A 14,835-nucleotide genomic window follows, 5' to 3' on the forward strand; every position below is an offset into this window, starting at 1 on the left:
GTACCCTGTTTAATAACGTGTTGGTCCTCCACGAACCCTGAGGCACTCTTGTATGCGACGGGGCATACTCAGTACCAACGCATCTAAGCTTTCCTGAGGCAAATTGTCCCATTCTTCCAAGGCAGCATTCCTGAGTTCTTGAATCGTTAATGGGTGATGTGGACGATTGGAAATGGCTCTCCTGAGAAAGCTCCATGCATGCTCTATGCAGTTCATATCCGGTGAGCATGCTGGCCAATCCATTCTTCGGGTCCCATGTTCTACCAGATACTGCTGCACACTATGAGCACAATGAGGCCGAGCATTATAGTCCTGTAGAGTGAACCCTTCTCCTATAGTCTCTGCAGTTCTCATACACGGCAGCAGTCATGTTTCCCTCCATTGAAACCAGTAGTGTGCGGCGGCCAAACATGACACCTGCCCAAAACAAGATTGAACCACCAAACTGTTGGTGACATTCCACGGTCATTGAGGGATGATTTCATTCCCCTGTTCGTCTCCATACGCGATTAGAGTTGTTGTCAGGGTGTAGGCCCATTCTCACTTCGTTTGAGAATAAAGTTCTGGTCCATTGGTCTCGTGTCCAATTCTCATGTGCTCTAGCCCATCTTGCACGAGCACCCCTGTGATGTGGATGGAGTGCTGGAGTCTTGAGTGGTCTTTGAGCATACAACCTTATGTCATGAAGTCTATTGCGCACAGTTTGGCTACTTACAACAACACCAGTGGCTTCGCGCAGGTCATGGCGCAGAGTTGTAGCTGAGGCTATAGGGTTCCTACGTGCAGATAACCTTACATACCAGTCCTGACCTGGTGTTGTTTTGCGTGGACGGCCCTCGCGAGGTCGATCTGCTATTGACTGGGTTTCCTGGAACTTTCTCCACAGTCTGGAGACAATACTCTGATTCACATGAAGGATGTTAGCAACATCAACTTGTCTCATGTTTTGTTCCATCAAAGTGATGATTTTGATGCGGTAGCAAATGATACTGATTGAACTTTGCTCCAATTACAGACTTTGTTTACTGCACTATGAAGCAAAAGGACACTGATTGAACTTTGCTCGAATTACAGGCTTTGTTTACTAGCCGTGATTTGGACGTTACCTAGTGATGCAAAATAAAACAAATGAAAGAGTTTGAATTGGTAAACATAATACGTGCCACATAAAACCAAAAGAAACATAAATATCAGGTATTATTGGGTAAACTGGAAATATGCTTAACTTTTTTTGACCAGTGTATTTTTACAAAATTGTTTGAAAACTTCTGCTCTTACTAATCTCTTACATTAGCTTTCAATATAACATCGCACATGCCAAAAAAGGATCAACATACAAGATATGTCCTGCTCCGAATGTCTTAAATGACTAATGGTGCTTTAAATTGAGCAAGACATCGACATAATCGTTCGATTTACTAAGTGGTAAGCCTACTTTGGAAAGGAATCCTAATCGTGGGAAGAAGTGCAATTGGTTCTGTTTTATATGGCCCATAGAGAGTAAGTTTGTTGATAAAATCCCGAATTGTGCTATACATATACAGGCCACAATATTTTGTTGGCGGACTTGTAGACTGACAATAAGTTTCCTTTTTCTTGAGGTAGCTACATTGTTTAGGGAGTGATGTAATCTGCCACATATTCGAATAGTAAACAAACAGCCTGCTGACTGTTCATATATCAACACAGAACAAAGGAGTGCTGCTGCAATGTGGAAGCATACAGGTGTAGTGTGCATGTAAACAGATTCACAAATAATCGCGATTCACGATTTGAGCATTTATGTTTTACACAAACGTAGTGAGAGTTTGTACATAAAACAGGTATGTTACCTGTAACTGTGGTACAAAGTTTGATGAAAATCTGTTAGATTGGAGAAAAGTTATTAATTTTGTCCAGCTAGATTTACGTTTTGAAACTCTGTGCCCCCCCCCAGAAAATTGATGTGCGTGCATGTTTGGACATGGGTGCATAAGTTTGCATGTGTGTTTTTCCAATATTGACAGGTGCTTCTCTTCCATTTGCAGGTGTTCCACCAGTTTCTTATGGATTATCCCTTGGGAAAAAAGCTGGAACATCATTTGGCTTTCTACATTTCTCAACTTAACTACGAGGTCCAGTCTGGGCGAGAATCTGTGTTGGAAATGATGCTGTCTGTTATCACATCGTTTCCAATTGTATGTATGACAATTATAGCTTCTTATGCAAAATGAAACAGTCACCGCAAATTTTTATGTTGTAGAAAATAACTTCTGCGAAATATATCATCAAACTGCACATGAGAGTATTTTAGTCTTTCTGTTTCACTTTTCAACTTAAGCTTTTCACCTTTCCTTCATATTTAGTTGCAAGCTGATACAGATGTGAATGAACATTTTAGTTTCGTTGTAATGTATTACTGGTACAAATCATGTGGCATTGTCTGGATAAAATCTTGAAGTTCCACATGGAACCTAAGATAAATACTATCGAAAATAAATGGTTGAAGAGACTTGTTTGTCTTTGGTAACTTATTATATTTTATTTTCTACCATTGCCAGATTAATTTAATTATGTGTCTGTGAACTTTTCTTCTAATTAATGCTCAGTTTCTTAAATTTTTGTCGCATTTGTCTGTACTACTGAAGAACAGATACATTTATTATTTCAAATCCATATGCTGAGGTGGCTGTATTCTTCAGAAAGCACGAAGGAATATAATATTTCAATATTGATGATATATTGTACGAGTATAGTTACAGTTTTGCTATTATTATTATTATTATTATTATTATTATTATTATTATTATTATTATTATTACTACTACTACTATTATTATTATTATTATTATTATTATTATTATTATTATAATTGTTGTTGTTATAAGAGGAATAGTGCATCATAATCACCACCACCATTATCATCATCATCATCATCATCATCATCACATTGTGTTTAGAAGCAATCCAAGTATTTCTAGATTATTTATCTTGACATTGGATGCCCCAAGTCTCATTTTTCTTTATCTTTATATAATAATAATAATAATAATAATAATAATAATAATAATAATAATAATATAAATTATGTTTTATTTAATGACACTCACAACTGCGAGGTTATATCAGCGACGCTGGTGTGCTGGAATTTTGTCCCGCAGGAGCTCTTTTTTCATGCCAGTAAATCTACTGACATGAGCCTGTCGCATTTAAGCACACTTAAATGCCATCGATCTGAGCCAGGATCGAACCCGCAACCTCGGGCCCAGAAGGCCAGTACTCTGCCGACTGCGCCACCCAGGCCGACAATATTAATAATAATAATGTGTGTGTGTGCGTGCGTGCGTGTGTGTGTGTTTGTGATGCTCTGGATTTAATAATGAAGTCATCATCCTTCTTGCTTCTCAATATTTTGATGGAAGGTCCACAAATGTCCTAAGAGTTTCACAATTAGCCAGGTGCTCCATCTCCATGTCCTCTTCTCTGGTGCACAGAAAGCATTTAGGTGAATTCAGTACTCCAATACGATGGAGGTGTTGACTGAGGCAATCATGACCAGTAATCAATCTAAACATGGCCATGGCAGATTTTCGAGGTAGATCAGGAATTAGTTTTGGATCTTTGAATGATTCTTTCCATTTTGAATTTTGATGTTTTGCCTGTTCGCTGTAACTTATTCTTTTTATGACTCGCTTTATTGATTCATATGGGAACTTGAAATTTGTTTTTAAGTTGATATAAGTTCCTTTCTTTGCTAACATATCTGCTTTCTCATTACCGTTCAGTCCGCAGTGGGCCGGGATCCATTGGAAGATCACTTTTTTATTTAGCATTTGAATTTGTTTTACCATGCAATGAATTTCTTTTACTTTTTCCATTTTAGGGGATGTAGTTGAGCTGATGGACTGGATTGCAGCTTTGGAGTCAGACAGGATGACTATGTTTTCGCACTGGTTTAGCCAAACAAATACATTTTGAAGTGATGTATAAATGGCTTCAACTTCGCCATCAAAATTTGTTGTGTACTTGCCAACATTTTTATAAAGAGAAAAGTATTGGCAAGTAGCTCCTGCTCCAGCTCCTTCATTTTGATCCATGAGAGATCCATCAGTGTAAATGTACAACCAGTCCTTTTGTGGATATTTTCTATTAATTGTTTGTAGGGCAATGGCTTTTGCTATTTCTGGATTTATATCTTTTTTGTTGAAGACTTCATCAAGATCAAGGCAGCAATCTACTTTGAAGTTATTAAGTGGATTATATCGAGACATAATAATAATAATAATAATAATAATAATAATAATAATAATAATATTAATATTAATGTTTGATTGTCTGGTTTCCAATAATAATAATCTTATATATAAAAGTCAATGTGGCTATGTATGTATGTACTCAATACAAATCTACACGCTTTGACAATATTTGCCAAAGTTTGCACATTTAGCCTTCATAACCCGGAGAAGAACATAGGCTACATTAAAATTGGACAGATGGACGTTAAATTATTGAAAACAATAAAAATGAGAAAGAAATAAGGCATGTATGATATTAAAATGGCCTACTCCACAGTCAATTGTCTTTTATTGACGTCATCTAGTCACGTCTTCTTCCATTGTAAAAGCGGCCATATTGTTATTGAAATATTAAATAAAATAACATTAAATTAACATTACGTAAATGAGGGACGATTTCTTGACTGAATGTGTCATGGGCAATAATATGCAATGCAAAATGGCATAAAACACATTTTTGTTTAATTTTTATAAATTCAAAATCAAACATAATAGACAGCAAATGTTGTTGTTGTTTTCTAATGCCAGGCGTTTGACAATAAAGTCATTTGACCTCTTGCACTCCAATATTTTTCAAAGATATTATCATGGCCAGCCACTGAAGCACAGATTTTGAGGTGTTCCGAATCCATTTCTTGGTAGACAGCAAATGTCAAAGCATTCATAACACTTAAATTCAAGAGCTTCAATACATAGCTCTCTGTTGCGTTGTGGTAAGGTGAGTGACTTGGGGATCGAAGTTCGAACCTGTGCTCAACTCTTTTTTTATGTTATTTTGATAATTTATTTACATTATTTGAGATACTTTATTTCATTTTAATCTGCATAAATAATATATCCGTAGTATTTTATTTATGCTGTCTCAAACAAAGTTACCATACAATTATGTGAATGTACTGTACGTAAGTAAGCTCACTGAAAATAACGTGTATTAATGCTAATATATATGTCTTTAAAAATATTGTTGTTCATGTCCGAATATGTGTTATTGCTAAATTATATCTATATTATCATGTCGTGAATGTACAGTAATACGTATGTTAATCCTACTGGAAATCCAGTAGCGTGCAAATTAATCCGAACATGACATATTTTTACATTTTCTGTCATTGTTGGCCTCACAGCTGCTCATACCGCTTTAATTGACATCTATAGTACGTGTAATTCCATTGTTGAAGGTCTATCGTTATTATTTTTTTATAATATGTGACATTTTGCCTGTCGTTTTGTACTTATAAGCATTTCAGTTGTGTTGAAGACTTAATACTGCAATTCCTGTGTACATTCTGTCGTCTTCACAAATGGATACAACTCCACGAAAACTGTCTAAAATTATAACATTAGCAGAGCATTCTTCTATAACACACAGGTAAATGCTGCAGAATGTCACATCAGTTTGGCTACTGTTAATTCGATCATAAAACGATACAGGGAGACTGGATCCATCACACCCCAGAAAAAAGGAAACTGTGGCCGGAAAAGGAAGACTTCACCTGCAGATGATCGTTTAATTGTCAGGAAAAGTAAATTATATCCTAGACTAACTGCTGTCGACTTAACCTGCAGAGTTAATGGCTACCACTGGGGCGAATATTCAGGTCACAACAGTGCGGCATAGGCTTTTGGAAGCTGGAGGAAGGGCTCGTAAGCCTATTAAGAAGCAACTGCTAACCCCTGTTATGTGCAAAAAACGCTTAATGTGGGAAAATTACATCGACACTGGACAGTGAATGACTGGAAGAATGTACTTTTTTCCTATGAGTCTCATTTCGAGGTCCACGGCCACCGTGTTTCTTACGTACGGAAAGGATCCGAAAAAGTAACAGCAGCTCATCTCCAACAAGCACTCAAATACCCCCCTAAAGTAATGTTTTGGTGTTGTTTTACACATGAAGGGCCTGGAGCATTAATACCAATCAAGGGAATGATGAATTCTGACAAATATATTCACTTATTGGAAACCAGAATCGTACCCCAGCTGCAAAAATCATTTCCGGATGGCAGAGGTGTGTTCCAACAAGACCTGGCACCATGCCATACATCTCGAAAAACTACAGAATTCTTCAACAAGAAGAATATTCAGGTACTCCCCTGGCCAGGCAACTCACCCGACATCAACCCCATTGAGAACTTGTGGTCAATTTGCAAAAGAAGAATGCAAAAAATGGATTGTTCTACAAAGGAGAAGATGATTTCTGCCCTCATTGGTGTATGGTTTCGCGATGAAGAAATGAAGAATATTTGTGGGAAATTAGTGGAATTCATGCCAAATCGTCTCAGAGCTGTTATTAGGAACAAGGGAGGCCACATAGATTACTGAGGTATGTCTTAGATCCTTTTTTTATCCCGTTTGAGTGTTTTTGCATAAGTAATTACGTTGTTCGGATTAATTTGCATGCTACTGTAACAATCTGTTAATTTTTAAAATAAGTTTCTCTCAAAATATTATTCTTCAAGTCCAAAAATGTTTAATTCCGAGATTATACTGTAGGGCCTGTTCTGTAACATAAAATAAAAATGACAACATACAGTATTATGTAGGAGTATTTGTAAGACGTCATTTTTCAAATCTTGTTTAAGAAACCAGGTATGACATAAGCAGGCGTAAAGCGGACAAGAGGTACAAAATTCTCCAATCCTATTATATATATTTTTTATTTCCATATTGATTCTTTGATACGAGCGATAAAGAGGTAAATTGTAACTCACCATGAGACCACAAGGGGTTCAGACTGGAAACAAGAGAATTCCCTATTTATCGTTAACTGTCTTTAAATGTCAAGCGAAAGCACACGTAGACAGGAAATTACACTAAATTTGTGTCAGCACAGCTTTAGATCAATGTAGAACATTGAGTCTATTCTACACTGATGTAAAGGAACCAAGGAGATGTTTTTGTTTAGTTAAACTACAAGACAAAACTAATTAAGAACAAAAATAGTAAGGTACATGATGACATCTTTTCTCTTCGGTGCCTGATCTTCAGCTGTTTTAAATTCTGTTAATCTTGGCAGGTGTTTTGGCTAAGAAGGTTATTAATTCATGTAAGTGACACTATGTAAAGATTCATCTTTAAGGACTAGGAAAGCTTAATAAAGACAGTAATTCGTTATGTTTTTCTATAGTTGAGTTGCCGAGATCTCCTTAAGTCCGAAGCAAAAAGGAAAAACCGAGCAATGCCGGGTACTTTTAGCTAATAATAATAATAATAATAATAATAATAATAATAATAATAATAATAATAATGCAAGATTTGGAAGTCTGTTGTTGTCTATCCTCTCGATATGTTGTAACCATGTACAGGTTATAATTAAACTGACAGTGTTCAGCGTGGCACAGCATGGACTCTAATGGTCGTAGGAATGTGAAATTTCGTAGATATGCTAATTAACCAATGCGCTCGCGAATTTTGCACAAAAATTAGTTCCAAATCTCGCCACCAGGTGTAAATATGGCCCTGTAAGCAGTCAAAACGTGCAATTGTCTGTAACTCTACGTCATTATGTTCTTCCAGTTGCATTGCATTGTGTCAGTTCCCTGTTGCTTGGTGACGCGTGTTGAATCCATTAGTGAAGTGAATGTTCGTTGAAAATTTAGAAGGTTGTACTTTTCCTTGTGAAGCACAATGGTTATTGAGAAAAGAGACCATGCACTGCTAGTGAAGTTTTACCAGAATGACAGCAATAGCAACGCTACATTGCGGGAATATCGCCGACAGAAACAGTTGAGAAGAGGTCCCATGTCAATTAATGTGCTGAAGAAAATGATGAGAAAATTCGAGGAAACAGGTGAATTAGATGTCACACCAGGGAGAGGATGGCGGCTCATCCCCATAGAAGTTGTTGATGAAGTTTCTGTAGCTGTAGCTGACCGTGCAACACATGACTCAAATTCTGCAACCAGTGCTCGAGCTGTGTCGCGTGAATTGTCGTTCTCCTGGTTAACAGTTCGCAAGATTTTGGGGTGCATTTTACACTGGTATCCCTACAAAATTCATACTGTACAGCAATTGAAACCCAGTCAGTTTAATTATAACCACCTTGACTGTGTACAGCTTGGCACAGCATGGACTGTAATGATAGTAGGAGTGTGAAACCTCGTAGCTATGCTAATTAAGTAATGCGCTCGCGAATTATTCCAAAAAATTAATTAGTTTCACATCTTGCCACCAGGTGAAGATATGGTGCTATAACCAATCAGAACGGGGTATGGGCGCAGGAAAAAGGCAGGAAAGATCAAACACATGATAACGGCATGTTTATTAGGAACTATGGTTACAAACACTGTTCAGTATGGCCTCCCACCTCAGCAACATGTTGCATCCGTAACATGGCATGGTCGACAGTTGCTCGCAGCATATCTGGTGAAATCAGAGCGACATGTCTTTGTATGCTAGCCTTTAGGTCAGGCCGTCCTCCCCCTGGTGCGACATCTAATTCACCTGTTTCCACGAATTTTTTCATCATGTTCTTCAGCCCATTAATTGACTTGGGACCTCTTCTCAACTGTTTCTGTCGCGATATTCTCACAATGCAGCATTGCTATTGCTGCCATTCTGGTAAAACGACTTCACTAGCAGTGTACGGTCTCTCTTCTCAATAGCCATTGCGTTTCACAAGGAAAAGTTCAACCTTCTAAATTTTCAACGAACATTCACTTCACTAACAGAATCAACATGCGTCAGCAAGCAACAGGGAACAGACACAATGCAAAGCAACCGGAAGAACACACTGACGTCATAGTTACAGACAATTGCACGTTTTGACTGCTTACAGCACCATAGTTACACCTGGTGGCGAGACTTGGAACTAATTTTTGTGCATAATTCGCGAGCGCATTGGTTAATTAGCATATCTATGAAGTTTCACACTCTTACGACCATTAGAGTCTGTGCTGTGCCACGCTGAACACCAGCAGTTTAATTATAACCACCTTGTATTCTTTTATTTTCTCAATGATACTAGAATATTTATTGAGTAGTTCTGGCTTTTATTTAGCTTATTCTTTATGTTTATGAACAATACATATTGAAATCATACATACATTAAAATGTAATAGATAATATGAGACAAACATTTTCGCCTGTTCATACTGTCATAAAAGTGATGTAATGCAAAAATGCATATATATTTTAAATGGGACGTATGTTAAAGTTTTCGTGATTTAATTGAATTAATTTAACTGCCTAATTTCGGATTCAAAACATATTGTATTAATTCGCCACTCCGTTACTAGAAAGAAGCGTATTTTCACCTTAACTGACGTTAGCTGTTACCTTTCTTGTCCTGTAGGATTAGAATAATAGTATTTGAGTGTGATATGATTTTATGAAACAGTATGATAAATTTATTTTGTTCAAGCTTTAAAATGGTATTTACTTAATTTTTCTTTCCTTCCTTCAGAATGTCTTGGCAAAGCAGTCAGGTCTTCTCTTCGTTAGTATGGGAGCTCAGTTAGTGAATGACGAGTCACCAGAGTGCAGGAAAATGGTTGCACATTGCATCAAATGTATGTTAGAACGATTGGACAAAAGTGCACGTGATCATCTTTTTGACATAGCTACAGCGTGGTTGAAAGACAAAAAGGTATCCTAATTTTTCTTGACTTAGTATGTAAAATTATTATTTTTACCATGATGTATAAGCATGTAAAAAAAAAGTCTCTTGTATTTTTGTAATCCATGTGATGTATTATTTTCAGCTGGAAATCACGATCACATGTTTATGAAAGCTAATCATTTTTGCTAAAATTGTAGGCTAAGCTATAGTGAGTTACAGTGAATAAAAGACAAGTGTTTTTGTAAAAGACGAGTATTTTCCCTGGACCAAAAATATAATACAAATGGAATAAATATTAAGTAATTTACCATGGACAAAATTTATAATAAAATGGTTTCAGTACTTATTGCTGTGGATCACTATAGCTGTTCCAAATTGTAAAGGGGTGTGTATATGTATGCCTATATGTATGTGATTTTATATATATATGAGACAGAGAGAGAAGGGGGAGGGAAGGTGAGAGCTGAATTGAGAAAATTGGCATTTTGTGGTTTTTTTTTTTTTTTTGCCACTTTGTATGTTTTACACATATGTCTTCTCAATTCAGCTCTCACCATATTTTAATGATTTTCTTTTCTTACATAAAATAAACTCTTAAATGATATGATAATAGACTGTATGTCTCCAACAACGTGTGTATGTGTGAGGTAGTTTATTAGAATAAATTATGCCTGCAATAAAAAACTTTTTCAGACAAAATTTAGAGCTTGAAGAGGTACTACATTGATGAAAAATTAGCATGATCGTAGCAATCAAGATGATAGAGCAAGAAAAGAAATATGTGTTTGCATTGGCCAATATTGAAAAATTAACACGATCGTAACCATTAATGTAATAGAGCAAGAAGAGGAATATGTATTTGCATGGACTCCACTGAAAAATTAGCATATCATAGACATCTAAGTTTTAACAGAATAAATACTGAAATCAGAAGTAAACACTGAAATAATGAAACAATGTCTTTAGAGACAATTAATATAGGTACCCTCCACAAAACTGGCTTCATTTATACACTGACGGATCCTTGATTTCCAGGGAACAAGGTGCAGGTGCAGATGTTACTTGCTGTCTCTTCTCACTTTATATATATCTCTTGGATATGGAACAACAAGTTTTGATGGAGAAATCATTGCAATAAGTGAAAGTCTCAGGACTCTTCTATGCCACATCAATAAATTTAAGAATGCAGTTATATTGTCACACTCCAAAGCAGCTATTCTATCAATAGTCTCTAAGCACACACCTTCATCTCAAACAGCAGAAATAACTAAAATGCTCTCTCAATTAATATCACTCAATAAAAGAATTGTATTCCAATGGATACCATCTCATTGTGGAATCCTGGGAAACGAGAATGTGGATGCTTTAGCAAAGAAGGGCAGCACTGCTACTTACAGAGCTGTATTACTGTGTGAAAAGATTTATTAAATCTACATACTTAGACTTCAACAAACAAAATTTGATAACACAATCTCAAGGGAAAAAATGGAACTCTGTGCATCATAATCCACAGTTAATTCCTGATTTACCACGCAAATCGTCTGTAGCTATATTTAGATTGGCAACAGGCCATGACTGTTTGGCCAAACACCTGCATAGAATTGGAATATATCAGTCCCCTAACTGCCTATTGTGCAACTGAAACCAAGAAATGGATTCGGAACACCTCAGAATCTGTGCTTCAGTGGCTGACCATGACAATATCTTTGAAAAGTATTGGAGTGCAAGAGGTCAAATGACTTTATTGTCAAACACCTGGCATTAGAAAACAACAACAACCTTTCGTCCCATATAAGCTTATCATCCCAAGGGTGAAAGATTTGAAAGCCTCACTTCACCTTGTACTAATGCTGACATTCAACTTACCCATCAACTTAACCACACTTTTATCCACAGCCTTATCTCCATAGACTTTTTAAAGCACCTTCGAATGTTTGCAATGGTCTCCCCCACAAAAGAGAATTCAATCACAGCTGTCTGCTTTTATACATTTCACATGTAGTTGCCACTTTGTACACTAACTGCATCACTGCCATCCAACTGAAAATGATACAACCATATGAATTTATGCAGGAATATTTCAAGATCCTGCGTATATAAAATTTTGTTCTTCCCCAATGAAAGGCAGTCAGGAAATGAAATGTGGTGCACTACTTATGGAACCATGCAATAACATGATCGTAGCCATTAAGATGATAAAGCAAGAAGAGAAATATGTGTTTGCACAGACTGCATTGAAAAATTAACCGTTGTAGCTGTTAAGGTGATGAAGCAAGAAGAGGAATGAATGTTTGCATGAACTACATTGAAAAATTAACCAATGTAGCTGTTAAGGTGATGAAACAAGAAGAGGAATAAATGTTTGCATGGACTACATTGAAAAATTAACATGATGATAGGCATTAAGGTGGTACACCAAGAAGAAGAATATGTGTTTGCGTAACCTTTTACTGCAACCAGAAAGCAGCCGAGTCAAGAAAACATCAGAGCTCTATATCTCTTTCTCATATATATATATATATATATATATATATGTTAAACATGTGTTTGAAAACACTACTGAAATGCATACCACGATAATACTATGCTATGAAAAATGTTCATTTCAAACTATTGTTCTCACTCCAGCTTAGTATTGTTTTCCATGAACACTTATTTAATATTATATATATGGTAGTATGGCATAATTATTCATATATTGAAAGTTATTGCATTGTTATCATAAAATGTTCATTTCTATAAATAAGAATTTCATAACTGTTGAGTATATATAGCATGGGTGCAAAAGAATTTTATACTTTTAAAATCATGTACAAAGTGTAGACATTAAATGGTGCTGAATTTTAGACTTAAACCTCTGTTAGTTGATGGACGATGGTGTAACTCTCAAATGTTTTCTTTAAGATATGACTTGATGTTTGTTGTTGTTGTTTTCTAATGCCAGGCGTCTGACAATAAAGTCATTTGACCTCTTGCACTCCAATATTTTTCAAAGATATTATCGTGACCAGCCACTGAAGCACAGATTGTTGCTGTAGTCATTTATCAATGGCTTACAAAATAGCTAGTTCACAGTATATTATTTATTACTGTTGTTATTATTATTATTATTATTATTATTATTATTATCATCATCATCATCGTCCTAACACGTATTAAGCCTAATGACCCATTACGGTCTCAAGCCATCTCTTTAAAGGTCTTCCTAGTGTTCTCTTCCCTCTTGGACAGTAGGTAGAAATGTGATGAGGAATGCGAGTCCTTTCCATGCGATGAACATGTTGCTGCCAGTTAGTTCTGTAACTATAGAAATAATCCATAATAGAAGATACTTCAAGCTTTTGAAGAACTTCTTCGTTCCTCTTGCAGTTTAATCAAGTATAGCCAGCTGTTCTTCGCAGGAATTTTATCTCGTTGGATACTATTCGGGTTTTATCTCTTTCCCTCAAAGTCCAGGCCTCACAACCATAAATTAGTACTGATCTTGCCAATATTTTATAAGCTTTAATCATCGTATATTTCTGCACTAGTGATAGCTTATTATTATTATTTTCATCATTATCATTATTATTATTATTATTATTATTATTATTATTATTATTATCATTATTATTATTATGAAATCCATTCTTTTATTGTATAATTTTATTAATTTATTACATTATATAACTTCCTTATATTCAGCAATAATGCTCCTTTTTTATGTACTGTTGTCAGCGCATATTTAAAAATGGCAGTGAAAACCACATTTTGGGCTGCTCACTAATTAAAATTGGGATATATTGTTCTGTATCAGTGTGATGCCACACTGCGATCTGCTGAGTAACTGAGTTATTGTTAGTGTACTTGCTTAAGCTCTAAGATCAGCTGTGCTTATTCATTCTCTTTAAGTTTAATAATGTTATAGTTATTATAAAAATGCCTTCTTGTAGTGAGTAAGATTGTGTTAATACCTTAGAACGGGATAAACGTATTGAATATTGTTCTTTCCCAATTAAAGAAAGATTTCCAGGCTTGTATAAGAAATGGTTATTATGTACAAAAATAAACTTTGGTTTCTTCATCTACTGCGGTAATTTGTAGAATTAATTTCCAAAATGAGGACTTTAATCAGTTTGATTTAATGAAAACGAAGCTTCCACCTATACAAACTTTATGTTGTTGTTGTTTTCTAATGCCAGGCGTTTGACAATAAAGTCATTTGACCTCTTGCACTCCGATATTTTTCAAAGATAATATCATGGTCAGCCACTGAAGCACAGATTTTGAGGTGTTCCGAATCCATTTCTTGGTTTGAGTTGCACAGTGGGCAGTTAGGGGACTGATATATTCCAATTCTTTGCAGGTGTTTGGCCAAACAGTCATGACCTGTTGCCAATCTAAATGCAGCTACAGACGATTTGCGTGGTAAATCGGGAATTGACTGTGGATTATGATGCAGAGAGTTCCATTTTTTCCCTTGCGATTGTGTTATCAAATTTTGTTTGTTGAAGTCTAAGTATGTAGATTTAATAAATCTTTTCACACAGTAATACAGCTCTGTAAGTAGCAGTGCTGCCCTTCTTTGCTAAAGCATCCACATTCTCGTTTCCCAGGATTCCACAATGAGATGGTATCCATTGGAATACAATTCTTTTATTGATTGATATTAATTGAGAGAGCATTTTAGTTATTTCTGCTGTTTGAGATGAAGGTGTGTGCTTAGAGACTATTGATAGAATAGCTGCTTTGGAGTCTGACAATATAACTGCATTCTTAAATTTATTAATGTAGCATAGAAGATTCCTGAGACTTTCACTTATCGCAATAATTTCTCCATCAAAACTTGTTGTTCCATATATTACTTTAATGGTACTCATTTCATATTGGAGTGAAAATGGCAAGTTGTAGCCGATTTAAGTGAACACCATATTTTAACGTTTTGGTGGCTACTTCATTCACACACAACCCCCCAGAATGTCTGGAGGACCACACCTGCTGTTGGTCGACGGGTCCACTGGACC

General features: G+C 35.9%; 1 protein-coding gene across 6 annotated transcripts in view; it reads left to right on the forward strand.

The window, feature by feature from the left end:
* The window catches only part of LOC138705059 (small subunit processome component 20 homolog), a 297,829-nt gene that overhangs the window by 247,364 nt on the left and 35,630 nt on the right, over window positions 1–14,835 (forward strand). For 5 of the 6 annotated variants that reach the window (XM_069833644.1, XM_069833643.1, XM_069833645.1 and 2 more), the window contains 2 exons: window positions 2,028–2,177; window positions 9,677–9,859. In XM_069833644.1, coding sequence (XP_069689745.1) covers window positions 2,028–2,177; window positions 9,677–9,859 — 333 coding nt within the window. Of the gene's footprint in view, window positions 1–2,027; window positions 2,178–9,676; window positions 9,860–14,835 lie in introns of those variants that run through there. The other variant, XM_069833649.1, reaches the window with a different exon arrangement.

The sequence above is a fragment of the Periplaneta americana genome, chromosome 8 (assembly GCF_040183065.1).
Source record: "Periplaneta americana isolate PAMFEO1 chromosome 8, P.americana_PAMFEO1_priV1, whole genome shotgun sequence".
Lineage (NCBI taxonomy): Eukaryota > Metazoa > Arthropoda > Insecta > Blattodea > Blattidae > Periplaneta > Periplaneta americana.